This window comes from Ichthyophthirius multifiliis (genome assembly GCF_000220395.1).
Source record: "Ichthyophthirius multifiliis unplaced genomic scaffold scaff_1120509251260, whole genome shotgun sequence".
Classification (NCBI taxonomy): domain Eukaryota; phylum Ciliophora; class Oligohymenophorea; order Hymenostomatida; genus Ichthyophthirius; species Ichthyophthirius multifiliis.
In genome coordinates, this window is record NW_004086048.1 from 30,392 (window position 1) to 49,275 (window position 18,884).

Below are 18,884 nucleotides of genomic sequence, written 5' to 3' on the forward strand. Positions count from 1 at the left end.
TAATTAAATATAGCATTTAGTTTATTCATTAACTGTTAATTTTAATATAGTATAGTCTTCTTATTTTTTAATATTTTATTATAACTAAATACTATTAAAAACAAAACTTTCATTTATTTTTACAGTCCCTATAATATCAAAATTAGTAAAAAAGTCTTCCAAATCAATCCAAAAAAAGCCTTAATTTTTATCGTTTTCTATATTTAATTATTATTTTAATTAAGGAGTCCACATATTACTATTTTAAGACCAATTTCCGTTCCATTCAACAGGTCTAAAATTTATATATATATATTTATATTTTTTTTTTTTTTATAAATATATATAATTATTTACGCCCATAAAGTTCTTAATTTAATTAATCTATATACTTTTCCTGAAAAATCATTATAAATATAAGTTTAATTTATAGAATAAGGCATATTTTAAATAAATCCGTTTTAATTATTATTCAAACAATAACATTAAGTAAAATATCTACTTTCTATAGATTTATATATATATATCCACATTTCTTCTTTAATACTGTTTATACTTTTTTCTATTTAATTTACTACCGCATTATCCTATTCTATATTTTTTGTAAAACATTAATAAGGTGCTCCTGTCAAATCTGTTAAGGCTTAATATGTTATTCCTTTTTAAATATTTGAATAGCTTCCATAGGCTTTTCCATATGCTTTTTCAAGTAAACTAACCCAATATTCATTATTTTTTAAAGATGTAAATGCTAATTCTTAATTATTTTAATTATAGGGAAGATAATCATCTAAAATATTATTTAGATATATAAATTATATTTATTAATTAATTAAATATACCTATTAAATATGATTTCCATTCTCCATTAATATTTAACCAAATATTATATATTCCATTGGGATTATATTAAAAATTAGAAAATAGTCTTTTTATAAGAATTGGATTTTCAGCTAAACTGGCAAAGGATAATTAAAGATAAATATCTTTTATTCTTCCTTATTAAATTCCAAAAGGAGAAATATTCTAACTACAAATAACTGCTTGTGAGTTTATTCTCTTCCATATTATATCTTTTGGCTGACAAAAAGAAGGACCTAATGATTTTTCAGAATGAGGAAATTCAGGATCTTTAAAGGGATTATTTTACATTTAGATTATTTATTATTATTCTGTAAATCTTTTTAAATTATACTCTTATTCATAATTTAAATAAGAATATAAACTTGGTTAGGTGTTTTATTATAAATTTTTCATTTTATTTTTATTTATTTTTGAATGCTAAATAAATTACTTATTTGTAATTATTTTATATGTTTTATTTTTGTTTATTTAAAATACAAATTTTATTTTTATATATTAAAAAAAATAAAACAAAAAAAAGTTGAATTAAAATTAAATAAAGATTATTTATTTATTTATTTTTTAAAAAAAGAGTTAAATAATTTTAAATAAAATATAAAGAAATAATAAATCTCTATAATTTAATTATTTATTATTAAAAAAAAACATATATATATAAATGTATAAATTTTTATATATATATATATATTATTATATTAAATAAATATAATCATTTTTTATTATTATTTTTATTATTTTTATTTTCTTTATTATCTTTATTAATTTTATTATCTTTTATATCTTTATTTTCTTTATTTTCGTCTTACCCAATTCCCATCTATTAATTTTTAACAGCCTCAATTAAAGCTTAATTTTCCATAAGTTATTTCATTTTTATTTCTCTATTTTTCTATACTTATATTTCATGTGGTGTAGGTTCCGGTTATTCCCAATCAGGATCTTCCCTTGGGTCAATAGAAGATGGCTTATCATTATATTTACTTCCATATACATCAATAACTCTTTCAACTAATTCCTTCCAAGTAAATCTTCTAAAATTATTAAGTTTATCTGCCAAAATATTAATATTTTTATCAATTTCATCTATTCTTAAATCATCATAGCATTATCTAGGCTTAGCTATACATCTAAATTTATGATGTTCTTCTATTACTTTCGGGTAATTCCATAATTCAGGAGGTCTGACTACATTCATATATTTATCAGCGTATTGCTTTTCACATAATTCTAGAAAATATTAAACTTCGCTTTTATTTTTTTTATCTTTTCTTTTCTATTATTTAGATGTTAGACCAATTCTTAAAAACAAATAATAAAATATATATTTAAAAATAAATAAAATACTAAATATAATAGTCTTATATATCTTATTAAACAGCCTCGTTTATATGTCTTAGCATTTCTACACATTCTTCAAATAAATCTTTTTCTTTTTAATCAAGTAAATTTTCTAAAAGCCAATATCTTCCATATATACTTTCATCGCCTTATAATTCCTATTTAGATATATAAATAAAAATATTTAAATATATTAAAAAACTTTTTATTTTAAAGAATAATTAAATATATATTATAATAAATATTAATTATTTTTATTTTAATATATTAATATGTATATATATAATTATATTTTATATATATATACTTTCAATTCTTCTGGTTATATATATATTTCTTTTTTTTTGGAGGTTCCTTAGTTTATTCATCTTATTTTTTTTTATTTTTATCATCTTTTCCACCTTTTTTGGAATCAATTTTTTTTTTGTCTGCTTTTTTTTCTTCTTTTTTTTTTTCCGTTTTTTTTGGTGGTAGACTTTTTTAACCTTTTTTTCCTTTTGTTGGAGACACAACTTCTATTTTTTTCTAATTATCCAAAAGTGCTTATTATTCCAACCATATCTTTTTTTCTTCTTCTCGTTTTTTTAAAGGTGAATTAGCATGTTGTTCGGCCCTTAATTGGCTCAAAATAGATAATTTTTCACTCTAAATTCTTAATTTTTCCTCCCTTTCTTTCTTTTATAATTTCCATTTATGCATTTTTTGAATTTGCTTAAAAATAACAAGTAAGGGAATTGCCTTTGTGGTAATATTTTCGTCTTTTTATAACAAGTTCTCCCTGATCTTCTCATCACTTTCATATATTAAACCAACGACTTCGAAAAAAAAATTAAACTAATCCCTTTTTAATGGATTTCCAAGTAATTTTCTGCAATCATTTCAGCATTAATCAGTTTAGTGATATCTTCCATAAGCTAAATATTTTAATTTAAGGGAGTTTTCCAATAATTAATACCATAAATCTACAAATTAATTAATGTTTTAGACATATCCCCAAAACAACTATGTAAAGGATTCAAATAAATACTTTCAGCTTTATTTTCTTACTTATAAAACAGTTATAATTTATAAAATAATCTATGACAATCTGGTAAAATTGGAATTAAAGGTTAAGGGTATTCCTAAATAAATTAAAAAAAATAATATATATATATATATTATTTACTTCCCATAATATACGAAATATATCTTATAAATAATCTGTATATTTATCAATAATTATACGATGGATAAAATCTCTAACTTCTTTTTCAACTTTTGGTACAAAAGTTATATTAAATTTTTTATTATTAGTTATTTATATCTATTAAATTAACTAAAGGTTATAAAACCATAGCCTATAAATACAAATAAATATAGTATATATAAATATATATATATATAACTATATTTATATATTTATATATTTTTTTATATATTTATATATATAAATTTATATTTATTACTAAATATTTATTATATATTAAATCATGATCATTTTTAACATGTTTAGTAAAAAAAGAAATGAATTCTTTCATAAGTACTATTACAGCTTTTTTTTAAACTTATAATGTATCAGGTTATAAATCATCAATTTCTTTTATATAATTCATTATTTTTATAAATTTATGTCTGCAATGATAACTATTATCTTAATGTTCTCGTACGACACCACAATAAAAACCATCTATTTAATATTAAATATTTTCTTCGTCTTTTTAAGCAAAAAATGTACTTCTAATTTATTCGTGTTTAAATTCTTTTATTTTTCCTGTTTTTAACTTATATATAATTAAATTATATATATTTAATAAATAATATTTTTTACTTTATATAATTTAAAAAACTCATACAGTTTATTTAAATATGGATACCATTCTCCTGTAAAATCTTTACTTGTTTCAGTTATATTAGATTATGATTATTCTTCTAATAATAAAGCTATATCTTTAATTTATTTGTATTCGTCGGATTATTTCCATTATTCGAATTATGCTTTTTAAGCTTCTGGGTCAATTTTCTTAGGTTTTTTTACTGGCATTTAATATTTTTACTTTTATTTTATTTAATGCTTTGCTTATGAATTAAATATATTTGAAAATATAAATAAATTAAAAAAAGTAAATATTTTTAAATAATTATAACTTATTTACAAATAAATAAGTATTAATAAATGACTATTTGTATTTTTTTAATATTAAATATATATATGTATTTATATTAATAATTATAATATATATATATATAATATTTAATATATTTTATAATTATATTTATAATTATTTTTGAATTTTTTTTATCCATTTATTAATTTTTCTAAATTAATTATTTTCTTAATTCAATTAATTTAAAATTATTAATAAATTACTTTTTGTATTTGCATTATTATGATAAAAGAATATAATATATACAAAATAAATTGAATATTTTATATAAGAAAAAATCTAATTTATATATTTAAGAAAATAACAATCAATACAATAACATTTATTATTAATGTTTATTTTTATTAAAATAAAATTCCAAAAACATTATAATTATAATATCTTAATAAATAAACATATAAACAGCATTAAATTTTATTTATTATTTTAATAAAAGTTTATTATATATAAAAATATTAAAAATTTGAAAATAATTTATATATATATTATTTTTTAATTTTACAAATGTAATAATTATTAAAATGAATTATAAATTAAATATAATATAAATTTTAAATAAATTTTTTACACTTATTATTTATTTTATATTATAATATATATATAGAATTAAGAAAATATATTATAAATTAATTTATTATAATTTTTTTTATAATAAATTATATTTTTTTGATTTTCCATCAATATATAAATACATATTATATGTTATTTTTTATTAAGAATATACCAATTAATATTTTTTTTATAATAAAATTAAAATTATATTATTTTTTATATACATTTCTTATTAAAACTCTAAAATAATATCTTCTTAAAACTAAAAAAAATAAACCAAAAATCCATTAAATAATATTTTTTTATTCAAAAAAACTGTATAATAATTTTATTTTACTATTTAAAAAAAGATAATTTATTTGTTAAACACAAAAAAATATAATTAACATTTTTCAGTTTAAATTATATATATATATATATATATAATTTTAAGTAAAAAAAAAAAATACTTTATTATAAAAATTTTAAACTGTATTAAAAAATTTATATTTTAAATTCAATTTTCGTAAAATTATTTATATATATTACTTTACCCTGTAATAAATTATTAAAAAAATCTAAAAAAATTATAAAATACGTCATTAATAATTTATTATAATTAATTAAACCCGAAATTTTCAATTTAAATACTCGAAAAATATTAAAAAATAATAATAATAAAATTACAAAATAAACTAATAAAAAAAATAAAAAAAGCACACACACAATAAATGTCAGATTTTCACGACTACAATTTCGGATTTTCAAAACTGGAGGCAGAACACCCTCACCTTTGTAATCTAGAACATCATCCATGACCTCGATTCCTAGTAAAAATAATATTCCTCCCTCGAGTAAACCTAAAATAAATTATAAATATTAGTATTAGTATTAAGGACCATCATCTTTAAGTACTATTCCTGCTGTAAATATGTAAGCCTAAAATATATTCTCTAAGTGAACAAATAAATAAGAAAAAAAATAATAATATTATATATATATATATATAAAATTAAATAAAAAATAATATAAAATTAAATAGTATTAGTATTTATATAGTATTATTAAAATTAATTAACTTTTTTTATTATAATTAATTTTTTTTTGTATATAAATATTTTACTTTAAAAATTACGAAATTAATAAAAATATATTATAAATTTTATTATTTGAATATAATAGACAATTAATTAATTATTATAAAAATAAATTAATAATCAAAATGAAAATATATTATAAATTATATTTTTATAATAAATAAAAATTATAATATTAATAATAAAATTATTTATAATAATTAAAATTATAGTAATAATGAAAAATAATAATATAATATATAAACAAATTATTTATTTAAAAATATAAATTATTTAATTCTTTAAAAATCTTTTTTATTTTTGAATAAAAAATATACACATTAAATTATAAAATTAGTTAGTTAATATTTTTTTATACAAACAAAAAATGTATTTATATAAAAATTTGTAATAGAATATAAAAAAATAATTTTTGAATAGAAATTGATATAAAAATTAAAACTTGGATTATATATTTATAAAAATTTAGAAAATAAAAGGGAATACTAAAAATTATAATACTTTTTATTCTAACATTTATTTTTTTAATAACATAAAATAAAAAAAGCAGATATATTAAAAAAAATTAAATTAAATTATATAAATTAAATATAAAATTTATTTAAAAAAAAAAAAATATCTTATAAATTAGATATAATAAAAAAAAATCAATTATATTTATCTAAAATAATAAAAATATAAATATATATATATAATATAATATATATTATTTTTTATTTATTTATATTTTTATATATACATTTTATTAACAAATATCAATCAATTTACGGATTTATTATTTTTCCCATAAAAAGAATTGAATTGCCAATATTTTCCCTTACTATAAAAATAAATGGCATATTTAAAATTAAATTTTTCTCGACTTTACATTAATTACCTTTTAATTTTTCCTAACTTCTTTAATTTAAATCTTCTTAAACAGAAAAATCAATAAATTGTTAAATATCACTTATAAAACTTCTTTATTATTTTTCTAATCTTAAAAAGTTTGCTTAGAATTCTCCAAAAGCATATTTTATTCCTAATTTTTACATTACATTTACAAATGAGAAATAATTTTTTTTTTCTTAAAAAATATTTAATTAAGGAATTCCTACATGCATTAATATTAATTTAGATTAAATAATATATTAATTATAATTTTAAAAAGTAAAAAATTTTTTTTCGAAATATTAAAGGCTCACATTTTTCGGCATAATAAAATCTATAGAATAAAAATGTTTTTTTAATGGAAATGATATATAATTGACATAAAAATCTTAATAAAACTTAATTTTCTCAATAAAAAATAGAAAATTTTTTTTCAAAAAAACATTTTTATTATTTGTTAAAAAATTATTCACTTAGAAATTCTCAAAATTTATATATGAAAAATTCTAAAAAAACTCACATTTAAATTAAATTTTATTTAATATAAATATTCTAATACTAGAATTAAAAACTCCCTTTTATAGAAAATCTTCCTTTTAAAATTTTTCAATGTTTTTTTTATTAATTTCCTCTTTTTCAAATTCACTGCCTAAAATAAATTTTTTTTTTTTGAAAAATTAATCGAAATTTCAATTTTTATTTTTTGCAGTTTATAAAGTATCTTCAATAATAATTTCACATATAGAGCTTTTTTTTATATGATATAGTACATTATCAATACCTTATTATAGGATTTTTTCAAATGAATCATCTTGCGCGAAATTTAACACATTTTAGAATTCTTCTTTTGTTTTTCCTTCACTTTATAAAGCCAATAAACCTAAACAAATATATAATTATGCAGGAGAAAACATCAAATTATGAAAAGAGCTTTAAGCTAGATGATAAAATTGAAAAGCAAAAATATTATTTTGAAATGAAAATTAAAAAAGTTCGTTTTTAATCATTTTTTTTAAGTAAAAATTAATATAAAACAAATAAAAAATAAAATATAATAAATAAACAAAAGAATTTTAAAATAAATATAAAAAAAATATTAATAATATAATTATAAAGAATATAATTTATAAATAAAAATACATATAAATATATTAAAAATATATAATTATATATATATTTATATATTCAAATATATATTTATATATACTATACATTTATATTATTAATATCATTGTATATAAATATATTATAAAATTTTAATTTTAAATAAACATAATTTTTTAAAAAATATAATAAAATATAATAAAATAAAATAAGATGTAATATGATATTGTAGGTGCTGTAAAAATTATTGACGGTCTCTATTTAGGTGATGAATATGCCGCTTAAGATTTAGAATTTATAATTACAAATAAAGTTACATAAATTATAAATTGTTCTTCTAAGCAAGTTCCTAATCATTGGCAAAATTACGACGTTACTTACCTATCATATGATTTTTAAGATACAGATACATAAGTATTTTTATATTTATTTTAATTTAAACAATATAAAAAAATAATATTATATAATTAAGATAAAAAAACATATAAATAATAAAAGGTTATTTTTGATGATAAAGATTAAATATTAAATATAACATTTAATTTAATAGTAAAAACATTAGAACATGCTGAAAGTATACTTGTTCACTCTGTAAAAGGATAAAATCGTTCTGTATGTATAATTGCTGCGTATTTAATGAAAAAATACTAATGGGCATTATATAAGACTCTCGAATTTTTACATTCTAGAAGATAAGATTTAGAAATAAAGGCTTGCTTTTTCAATTAATTATTAAATTTAGAAAATAGGTTTAAAAAATAAGGAAATGCGCCAAGAAGTTCTAATTGGAATGAATTGTCTAGTTAAAATGACCATGAGGAAATTTTATTAAGAAACACTTATTTAAATAGCAAAATAAAACCATTGGAAGATGATGAATGTGAAAAAATGAGGAAAGATTTTGAAAATGATTTAGATTTAAAAGATTTAAAAATAATTGAAAATAATAATAATTAAATTTAAGAAGATTTTGAAATAGATTTTTTAAATGATGATATATAAGAAGAAAAATAAATATATTAATAAAATTAATAAGTTTAAGCAAAAATAAAATAGGGTATTTAAAAAAAAATATATTGGGTAGATTTAGATGGAAATAAGGAATTATGTATTTTAGAAATTCCTATCTTTGACTAATGTAATTTTAATAATAATAGGATTTCTATTGATTCTTATAAATCTATTATTAAAGTTATATTTTTATTTAAAAAAAATATAATTTTAAAATATAAAGGGGTCAAATAAAAATTTTTATGTCACATCTTAATCATTAAATTATATAAATTTAGAAAAAAATATTTCAAATTAATAATAATAAATTACATAAAGTGAAAAAAATATTAATTTTTCAATAAAAAGAAATAGTTTCAGAACAAAAAAAGAGAAGATGCTGTAAATGATAAAAAAATTATAATGAATAAAATTGAATAGTAATAATCTTAATAATAATATTAATAATAAAATTAATTATAAAATTAATAATAGTAATAGTAATAGTAATAGTAATAGTAATAGTAATAGTAATAGTAATAGTAATAGTAATAGTAATAGTAATAGTAATAGTAATAGTAATAGTAATAGTAATAGTAATAGTAATAGTAATAGTAATAGTAATAGTAATAGTAATAGTAATAGTAATAGTAATAGTAATAGTAATAGTAATAGTAATAGTAATAGTAATAGTAATAGTAATAGTAATAGTAATAGTAATAGTAATAGTAATAGTAATAGTAATAGTAATAGTAATAGTAATAGTAATAGTAATAGTAATAGTAATAGTAATAGTAATAGTAATAGTAATAGTAATAGTAATAGTAATAGTAATAGTAATAATAATAATAATAATAATAATAATAATAATAATAATAATAATAATAAAAATAAATACAATAGCAATAGCAATAGCAATAACAATAACAATAATAATAACAATAACAATAATAATAAAAATAACAATAATTGTAAAAATAATAATTATAATAATTAAATCCATATTAAAAAAGTTAATCTTTATTAAATATTAAAGAAGATAATTAAATTTAAAGTATTTAAATTCATATATATTTTATTTACTTACTAATTAATTTCTATTATTTAAAATATAAAGATTCTTTGAATTAAATTGTAAATAAACAATTTAAAGAAGAATATGCTAAATACGAAGAAAATAATTTGAAATAAAATGATTATTAATTTAAAAGTCTAAATGAATAAAGAAAAAAAGTATATTTATTTTATTATTAAATAATAAATTTACATAAAAAGTAACAAGAAAAGATTTATAATCATTAATATAAGATGAAAAAAATGCTTAAAGAAATATAAGTGGATTAAAACCATCTATAATGAGTGAAAACTCTTAATAATTATTTGTCTAAAGTAGCAAAAATATATAATCATATAATAATTAATTACCTTATTAATAAAACTTTTAAATAAAGAATAATGTTAAATAAAAAGCATTTTCTGACAATTTTATAATATCATAACAAAATTTTTTACAAAATAAGTAATAAAAATGATTTTTTAAATATATGAAAATATTTATATATGTATATTTATATATATACATATATTATATATATTTATATATATTTACTTATATTTACCTATATATATATATTATTATTAGAACTAATAATTAATAATAATTTGATTTATAAATATAAAAACTTTAAACAAGAAATCAAAATAATTTAAAGCTTTCTAGAATTACTAAAGCTTATTTAAGACCTTCAACTGCTCCTTTAAAGTAACCTTTATATTAACGTCTATTTTTAGGTAGAAGTAATTTTTTATTATTATTTTTAAATTAAAAAAAAGAAATTATATTAATTATATAAAGATGGAAAAGAAAAAATAAATTTTTTGATTTAATAATCATAGAAAATATAATTATAATAGAATTTATAATAATAATTATATCCATAATAATAATAATTATAATAAGATGAAAATTAATAAAAAGTTTTAAATATAGATGATTATAATTAAAATAAAGCAAAATAAATAAGAAGTAGTTCAGCAGGAAATAACATAAATTAAAATAAAGCTTAAAATTCGTTTTATTTAAAATAAAAGTAATAAAGATGGAAATTTTGATAAAAAAAAAATTATAAAAAAAATATTTTAAAAAAATATTAAAAACAAAAAAACAAAAAATATATATATATAATACTGGAAAATAAGAATTATAATATTTTTTTATTTTTATATAAATTAATTTTTTTTTTTTTTGTGTAATAAAAATAGAAAATTTATAATAAATATATATATATAAATAATAAATCTATAATATAATTAAATAAAATACTCATTATTATTTATCTACTCCCGAATCTTTTTTAAACTCCACTTTATTATCTGCATATGACATAATATTATAATTTCTATTATGAGTATCTTTTTATCTCAAATACTAAGCCCTTTTAATCGAATACTCCTTTGCTTCAGCTCCAAAAAGTCTATTTTTAGTATCTTACCACTTATTGATGAAATTTTCTTTAATACCAGATTTATTATTCCATATAGGGTTAATTTTTTCCCTTTAAAAATAATTAAAATTAACTTAATTGTTATTTTCATTCTAAACTATATCATATTACTTTTAATATTTTAACTAAGATCTATTATTGATACAATTAGCTGATTTTACTACATATTTTTTTGAAAAGCCATTAAAAAACTCAATATTAGGATTGGAAGATTTCAAAAGCTGTAAATTTTCCTCATGTAATTATTTTTTTTTTCTTTTTTTTTTAATTTTCTAATTCCTATTTAGCTTCCTAATCATATAATTAAGACTCGAAATTTAACGGATTGTCAACTTGAATAATTCCAGAAGGGAAACCTTATTTATGTACTCTATATTTTTTATTTATTTATTTAAAATTATTCTTCCAGTTTTGGAAATTATTTTATTCTTCCTTTAAATTTTTCAATTCTTAAAGTCTCTAAGGTGGATTTTATAAATTTTATGAAGGTTATAAACACATTGACAGTTTTATAGAATTCGCGTCTATATTTTTTTAAAAGGAGAAGTTTTTCTAAAAATAAACTGGGTCAATATCTTGTCTTTAGTAAACTAAAAAATTCCTCTTACTATATTAATCGGGATAACCTTTTATCGAAAAATTATTCTATTCTAAAAACCTTGAAGATGATGTGAAAAAATAACTTTCCTTTAAATTTCCCTGAGATCTTTTATTAGAATTAATGAATGTATTTTTATATTTCTACTATTCACTTTATATTGTATTTCTGTCTAAATATTGGGTCTTTGTAGCCCATATTTTAGAATTTATAAATGTATCTAAATGGGATGAATCCCAGGTTTTTTAGACTGGTACACTTATTTCTTTTTATTTAAAGTTTGTTTCGCAATATTATTTGTCGTATTTTGTATGCTTAAATTTACTTGATAAGTCTTTTGTTAGATTTTAGTAGAAATTACTGAAGTCTTTAAATGAATTTACCTATGTTTGAGGGTCTTAGGATTTTAATTGGAACATTTTTTTTAATCTTTTTATTAATTAATATATATTTATATTTTTTATTATTTATATTAATAAAAGTATTTATATTTATAGGTATTTTTTTTTTTTTATTAGAAAAGTTACAAATATTAATTTTTTTTTTTTTATTAAAAATAAAGATAATTTTTAAATTTATATATATAAATAAAAATAATATAATTTTCTATTTAATTATTAAAAATGTATATTAAAAAAATAAAAAATAAAATAACTAAATATAATATTAAAAAAATAATCTATATATTATTATTATTCAAAATATATAAGCATACGTTAAGGTAAAAATAAAAATATTTTCTACTTCATTTTTCTCCTATTAAAGTACTAAACCAATCAGTAAATTTACCTGTAGCCTCTTCTCCTTTAGCTACAGATTCTTTATTAAAATAACCAGATTCAGAAAATACTTTAGCCCCAATAGCTAAGAACAAAAGGCAAAAATTCACATAATTATTTAATCCAGTACTTGGTATTTAATATTCAGCAAGTATAGATGCTTCTTAATCTTTAACAGTATAAATAAGAGAATTATTTTATTGTAAATAGTTTGATTCTTTAATCAAAAATATATAAATATGTATATATATAGAATATATAAATATATATATATATATATATATAATATATATATATATATATATATATATATATACGATTTATATATATTTTAGCATTTTTAAGAGAAGTTCCTACAATTAAACCATTTAAAGAATCAATAGTAGAAATAAATACCATTCCTAGAGCAAATCCAACAATAGCAAGTTTTCCTAATAAAACTCCAGTTACAATCATAAAAGCAAGACACTATTTAATATAATTAATATTATAATATTTATGTCTATTTATTAATATATATTAAACAATAAACTTACACATATAACATCTATTACTAATATTGGAAAAGTTACAGTAAATTTACTTCTAATAAAACTACTTAAGCTTTTCATATTACAATCATTGAATCCGTTTTTTTTATAAAAATCAATATCTTATATCTAAAAAAAATTATATAAAATCATATATTAATTTTTTTCTGTAATAATATTTTATTACAGAAAAAAACCTATTATCAAGTAATATATATATTATACCATATCAATAGAAACATCCCTAACACATTTACAATTAAAAAATTTAATTAAATAAATTAATCCAACTCCTAAAATAAATCCCAAAAGTCCTGTTCCTTCATAAATTAAATTTCCTTAACTTGACGATAACTACACAATACAACCTATACAAACCAAATTTCCCAAAAATCCTGCACTAATATTAATACTTTAAATAAAAGGTGTAAAATTCTCACTAGCCCATCTGATTAAATAAAGTCTATCCCTAATCTAAGCTTCCATTTAGTTCATAACTGCTAAAAGATAAGCATCGTTATTAATTGCGGATGTCAATCCCATGGACAAAAGTACAGCTGCAGATTACATATATCCTAAGCACACACAGGCTAATCCATAAAAACCTCCCAAAAAAAAAGCCTCATATGCACTTATACCAAGTAAGCCTAAAAGAATCACTAAAGCGAAGTTTCCCTATGACTAGGCAGTAACAAAAGCATGTCCTTAAGAATACTATTATACCATAGAACTGATCTTCCTGGTTAATTAGTGACCATGTGAAGTGAAAAGCTCTACTACTAAAATTATCATAAAAGAGAAAAATTAGCCTTAAATAATACAATAAATGACATCTCCTTTAGAAATTTTAGAGTCGAAAAAAGAAGTTCCTTTTCCATCTCCAAGTGTAACTTCTTTTGGGAAAATTACAAACGCAATAAAATAAATGAAAATAATAGAAATAACGTTTATTATAATAAATTATAATCTCATTTAAGTGGCTATATATACACTAGTTAATCGTTTTATTTTTATTAGTTTTACTATCCAAGAAATTCCTGTAGATAATAAAATATTAAAAGAAAGAATAAATAATATCAAATATAAAGTCGTTTTATGAAATTCATCTTTTTCCCCACTTAATAAAATTGTACATGATACTATTGTTACTAATAAATTCTAAAAATCTAAGATAAAAGTTAAGTTATGGGAATATTATTAACCAATAATACTAGCTTTGGAAACACTCTATCTTAATGTTTAACTATAAGGAGAATTATCATCTTTTAACTCTTCTTCTATTTATATTTTTAATTTATAAATTTTTATATTATGTATTTTTTTATTTTTATAAAAATTAACCAAAAAATGTATTTCCTAGAAGTATTCCTTTTCCTATATTACCACCTATTTCTCTATAGAAAAGTGAAGTTATAGAAACTAATATAAATAAAATTAAGATATATATATATATATTAAATATTTATTAAAAATTATACCACCAATAGCAAACGCTAAAGTATTAAAAAAGAAATTAACTTAATTAGTTTTTGAATCTAAAGCTTAGAAATAAACAACTATATTAAAATTTTATTTATAAGATATAAAAAGCTTTAAATTTTTAATTTACCTTCATATAAAGGAATAGTAAAAAGTAAAGCTACCATAATAAGTGTAATAGATCCACAAGCAATAATATTTCCCATAATATAACTTTCAGTAAAAGTATTATGATTGTTTTCCGAAGCATTTATTAAAATCCTTGGCGGAGCAAAATTAGATAATTTTAAGACTACAAAAACAATTAATATAGTAGTCAAACATCCAATTAAAAAAGATAAAAACATCCACCAATATTAACCTGTTTAAGAAAACCAAATCTATATTATTATTTATTTATCATATAAAAAATAATTTTTTAAAATTACAAATAATAATATCAAAACAAATGCTATTATTAACATATTTATTGTTTAATATACAAATAATGACATAGTTTCATTGGATATATTATTTAAGTGTTCTTAAAATAAACGGGCTCTTAAAGATTCGCCATTTGCAATCATTACTATGTGTTCTTCGGCGTCTGTGTTATATTTGTACGAACTATTTTGATTTTTTAAATTTAAAAAATCTTTTTCTACATCACCTGAAAATTTCTATTTTTTATAAGTTCGTTAATTATGGTTTTTTTATTTTATTTTCTTTTTACTTTAACAAAAATCATTGTTATAAAATAAATCACTGATATTGTTACAAAAGTTATTACATAATATAATTTAGTTAAATTCTCAATCATTTTATATATTTATTTATTTTTTTCTTACTTTTATTTTTATCTAATTTTTTTTTTATAATATAAATATGCTTATATAAAAATTAACATATGTTTTTTATGTATTTTTATTTTAATAATTTTAATATTTAAAAAGTTTTTAATATATTATATTATATTTTTATTTCTTTTTATTAATGAAATTTGGAAAATTTATAAAACGAATTTTTATATATATAAAAACGTATATATAATTTTCAATTAACTATATTAATATTTATATTTTTTTAAAAAAAATGTTTTAATAACTATTTAAAAATAAATAATTAATTTAATTTAAAGATTTATTTAAAAAAAAATGTTAAAATAAATATTTATTTTAAAAATAAAAAAAAAATTAATATAATTTTTAATTATATTAAACTAATAATAAAATTATGTTCAAAAAATTTAAATTAAATGATCATAATATATATTAAATATTAAAAAATTATGATATAATATATATAAATTGAAAAACTCACAGATAAATAAATATATATATAGATATAAATATAAATATAAATATATATATATATATATTTAAATATTTTTAATATAAAATTTTGTTTTTAACTTTATAATATAAAATTTTCATAATTTTTATTTAAAAATAGGTACATATTCATTAGTTTACATACTTTTAATTTTTTTTAATTAATAACTTTAAAATTCCCATATTTCCATATTTTCAAAACATCCTTTTTAAATTTATTTAGTAATATCTTATATTTATTTATAATGAAATCCAAAAGAAATATCACAAATACACCCATAATTTTAATGTAAAATATTAAATTATATAATTCCTAATAAATTTCCTTATATATCAAAAAATCCACCTCCACTGCATCCATTTTATACTTTTGCGTTCGTTTAAATAAATATATTCTCTTTTTTTTCGTTTTTTATAATTTTACTAACTATACCTTTACTTACTTAAGCTTTTTTTTCTTAAAAAACCATCCCATATCCAACACTATAAACTACATCTCCTTCTTTTATTTCAACCTAAGGGAATTTTATATTTTAAAATAAAAGACCTTTTTACATTAATTTTATCAAACAAATATCATAATCTCCGTTTCCAAAGGCAATAACTTCTGCTTCTTTTAAATTTTATTCGCCATTATTATTATTTATATAAACTTTTACGATTTTTCCTTTATATAAATCACTAAATCCATGTTTTACAGTCAAAATATGTCCTTTTTTATCCAAAACAACACCCGAAAATTGACCTTTATCTAAAAACAAATATTTTTAATAGATTTTATTTAAAAAAAAAATATACCGTAAATCAATACAACATTTTCTATATTAAAAAGAAATTTATTTATTTCTTATTCTAATTAAAACGGAAGCTTTTCTTATTTTTTTTAAATTTCAGACAAAAACTCAATTTAATTTCTACATATTCCAAAACAAAAAAACAACTAATTTTTATTTTCAATTCCTATTTAAGGTAAAATCATACCTGTAAAATTTAAATCTAAATCGAAAAAAATGCCCCCTTCTTTCCCTCCTAAATTAACTATATCTAGCATATAAATTTAATACTTATTATCCAAATTGAATATATTGGCTATAGTACCTTTTCCAATCATATTATGGTACATTAGAGGACTTAAAATACCAAAAGGGGAACATATAGTGGTTATTTCTAAACCTTATTAGACATTTTTTTAATTGTTTTCATACTAAATAACCTTTTTTATATTTTCTATATTTTTTTCCATTTCAAAAAATACTAAGGAAATTTTCTTTATGATGTTTTTTTTATTAATACACCCTTTATAATGTAGAAAAGTGAACATTTCTTTTGTAAAAGCTATATAAATAGGATTTAATTTTATATATTATTCCTATGTATTCTCTAAACATAAAAAAAATTATGAATTTAAATCATTTTTATTATTTTTTTCATATAAACTTAAAATTTGATCTTCTTATAGTATTTATTATTATTTTTAATTTAATAATTCATATATACCATTAGCTGATGTTATTATTATTTATTAATTATTCTTTTTTGTATATAAAAAACACGACTAACTGTAATTAATGACGTTTGAAGGTTTTTATTATAAATTAAAAGTAAGATCGGGAAGTATTTTTTCATTTTTAGTTTGTATTAAAATAAAACCACAGTTTTATTTTAATTAATTATACATATTTAGTATTTTTTTTATATTTTTTAAAAAAAATTATAATAATATGTAAAAAAAAATATTTTTTGCAAAAAAATTAAAATATTCTTTATTATTAAAACAAATATAAAAAAAAGATTAAATATATTAAAAAAAATATTATAAAATATTACAAAATATAATATAAAAATTTATAATAATAATAATAAAACATTTTTATTTAAAAAAATAAAAATTTGTCTGATTATATTAAATTCATTTTCCTTCTCTTTGTTGAATTGATGCATATTTTTTATAAACACTAAATAAAAAAAAAATCATAAGAAAAAAAAAATTATTATTATATAAAATATTATATAAAATATTATGAATAATTATATATTATAAATATAAGAAAATATATATATAAATATATATATATATATATATATATATATATATAAATTTTTATATACTTATATATATTTATCATTTAATTTTTTTATTATATATATAAATTTTTAAAACAAAAAAATATTTTTTTACTCAATTAAATTTTTATAAGAAAATCTTTTTATATCTTAATTTAAAATTATTTCGAATCCTTTTAAAAATGGAAAAGGTATGCCTAAACATCCATAGTATTCTTATTCAAATATTATTAGTAAACCATTATTAAATTTTTTGATATTATTTTAATCTTATTCATTTTTATGAAAAATTTTATAACAATCCATATATTTTTCATATGATAATTAATTTTAAAATTAGCTTTTTTTTATATATATAATTTAAATTTTTATTTTATTTTACTTTACTTTTATTTTATTTTGTTAATAAAATCTTAATTTGAATTTTTTTTATCTAAAAACTAAATAAATAATTCACTATTTCCTTTTTTCTATCTAATTTTTTTTTTATGAATTTTTTAATTAATAAACAATATATTAGTATGTAAATTATAAATTATAATCATAATGACATATAGATTAATGTATTTTTTACATATTAATTTTCTTAGTATCATTTTTACAATTAAATTTAAATAAATTAATATTTCTTTCTAATTCCTAATTTTTTTAACATAATTCATTCAGTATAAATTCTCCATTTTATTTTAGTATTCCTTTTTAT

At 16.5% G+C, this 18,884-nt stretch overlaps 5 protein-coding genes across 5 annotated transcripts, besides 52 other annotated features; 2 read left to right on the forward strand and 3 right to left on the reverse strand. All coding sequences in view use genetic code 6, as the record gives it.

Moving 5' to 3' along the window:
• The first annotated feature begins 1,494 nt into the window (after positions 1–1,494).
• Positions 1,495–1,545: a microsatellite.
• Positions 1,546–1,552: 7 nt separating this feature from the next.
• Positions 1,553–2,038, reverse strand: IMG5_171050 (hypothetical protein; the record flags this gene model as incomplete). Its single annotated transcript, XM_004029839.1, has 1 exon — positions 1,553–2,038. The coding sequence occupies one exon, from the start codon at positions 2,036–2,038 to the stop codon at positions 1,553–1,555; it is 486 nt and encodes a 161-aa protein (XP_004029887.1).
• Positions 1,563–1,639: a microsatellite.
• A 158-nt stretch (positions 2,039–2,196) lies between the features above and the next one.
• IMG5_171060 (hypothetical protein) lies at positions 2,197–4,135 on the reverse strand. Its single transcript, XM_004029840.1, has 3 exons — positions 3,627–4,135; positions 2,489–3,518; positions 2,197–2,339 (listed from the first exon to the last, which is right to left on the reverse strand). Exon 2 carries the CDS (start codon positions 3,351–3,353, stop codon positions 2,805–2,807), a length of 549 nt encoding a protein of 182 aa, XP_004029888.1. The 5' UTR covers positions 3,354–3,518; positions 3,627–4,135; the 3' UTR covers positions 2,197–2,339; positions 2,489–2,804.
• Positions 3,535–3,610: a microsatellite.
• Positions 3,541–3,623: a microsatellite.
• Positions 3,541–3,649: a microsatellite.
• Positions 3,567–3,619: a microsatellite.
• Positions 3,938–3,971: a microsatellite.
• Positions 4,136–4,342: 207 nt separating the features above from the next.
• Positions 4,343–4,402: a microsatellite.
• Positions 4,351–4,417: a microsatellite.
• Positions 4,418–4,472: 55 nt separating this feature from the next.
• Positions 4,473–4,505: a microsatellite.
• Positions 4,506–5,104: 599 nt separating this feature from the next.
• Positions 5,105–5,151: a microsatellite.
• Positions 5,152–5,510: 359 nt separating this feature from the next.
• Positions 5,511–5,571: a microsatellite.
• Positions 5,512–5,561: a microsatellite.
• Positions 5,512–5,572: a microsatellite.
• Positions 5,517–5,560: a microsatellite.
• A 532-nt stretch (positions 5,573–6,104) lies between the features above and the next one.
• Positions 6,105–6,191: a microsatellite.
• Positions 6,106–6,197: a microsatellite.
• A 422-nt stretch (positions 6,198–6,619) lies between these two features.
• Positions 6,620–6,660: a microsatellite.
• Positions 6,661–7,840: 1,180 nt separating this feature from the next.
• Positions 7,841–7,886: a microsatellite.
• Positions 7,843–7,920: a microsatellite.
• Positions 7,875–7,938: a microsatellite.
• Positions 7,877–7,958: a microsatellite.
• Positions 7,925–7,954: a microsatellite.
• A 23-nt stretch (positions 7,959–7,981) lies between the features above and the next one.
• Positions 7,982–8,027: a microsatellite.
• A 56-nt stretch (positions 8,028–8,083) lies between these two features.
• Positions 8,084–8,117: a microsatellite.
• Positions 8,108–8,139: a microsatellite.
• A 1-nt stretch (position 8,140) lies between these two features.
• IMG5_171070 (hypothetical protein) lies at positions 8,141–8,721 on the forward strand (the record flags this gene model as incomplete). Its single annotated transcript, XM_004029841.1, has 3 exons — positions 8,141–8,341; positions 8,426–8,556; positions 8,670–8,721. 3 exons carry the CDS (start codon positions 8,141–8,143, stop codon positions 8,719–8,721), a joined length of 384 nt encoding a protein of 127 aa, XP_004029889.1.
• Positions 8,722–9,338: 617 nt separating this feature from the next.
• Positions 9,339–9,411: a microsatellite.
• Positions 9,354–9,911: a microsatellite.
• Positions 9,407–9,801: a microsatellite.
• A 556-nt stretch (positions 9,912–10,467) lies between the features above and the next one.
• Positions 10,468–10,550: a microsatellite.
• A 251-nt stretch (positions 10,551–10,801) lies between these two features.
• Positions 10,802–10,847: a microsatellite.
• A 181-nt stretch (positions 10,848–11,028) lies between these two features.
• Positions 11,029–11,065: a microsatellite.
• Positions 11,030–11,079: a microsatellite.
• Positions 11,080–11,180: 101 nt separating this feature from the next.
• Positions 11,181–11,234: a microsatellite.
• Positions 11,187–11,235: a microsatellite.
• Positions 11,187–11,236: a microsatellite.
• Positions 11,237–11,758: 522 nt separating this feature from the next.
• On the forward strand, positions 11,759–12,342 carry IMG5_171080 (hypothetical protein; the record flags this gene model as incomplete). The annotated part of the gene is made up of 1 exon (XM_004029842.1): positions 11,759–12,342. A coding segment is annotated over one exon (366 nt), but the record flags the coding sequence as incomplete, so codon positions are not given.
• Positions 12,343–12,439: 97 nt separating this feature from the next.
• Positions 12,440–12,512: a microsatellite.
• A 252-nt stretch (positions 12,513–12,764) lies between these two features.
• Positions 12,765–15,013, reverse strand: IMG5_171090 (proton-pumping vacuolar pyrophosphatase, putative; the record flags this gene model as incomplete). Its single annotated transcript, XM_004029843.1, has 6 exons — positions 12,765–12,967; positions 13,116–13,300; positions 13,516–14,605; positions 14,670–14,747; positions 14,807–14,884; positions 14,938–15,013. The coding sequence occupies 6 exons, from the start codon at positions 15,011–15,013 to the stop codon at positions 12,765–12,767; spliced, it is 1,710 nt and encodes a 569-aa protein (XP_004029891.1).
• Positions 13,028–13,128: a microsatellite.
• A 605-nt stretch (positions 15,014–15,618) lies between the features above and the next one.
• Positions 15,619–15,662: a microsatellite.
• Positions 15,663–16,041: 379 nt separating this feature from the next.
• Positions 16,042–16,101: a microsatellite.
• Positions 16,102–16,108: 7 nt separating this feature from the next.
• Positions 16,109–16,172: a microsatellite.
• Positions 16,113–16,163: a microsatellite.
• Positions 16,113–16,172: a microsatellite.
• Positions 16,117–16,164: a microsatellite.
• Positions 16,173–17,893: 1,721 nt separating the features above from the next.
• Positions 17,894–17,948: a microsatellite.
• Positions 17,894–17,960: a microsatellite.
• A 149-nt stretch (positions 17,961–18,109) lies between these two features.
• Positions 18,110–18,139: a microsatellite.
• Positions 18,113–18,209: a microsatellite.
• Positions 18,113–18,236: a microsatellite.
• Positions 18,169–18,236: a microsatellite.
• Positions 18,237–18,547: 311 nt separating this feature from the next.
• Positions 18,548–18,582: a microsatellite.
• Positions 18,549–18,578: a microsatellite.
• Positions 18,583–18,884: the final 302 nt, after the last annotated feature.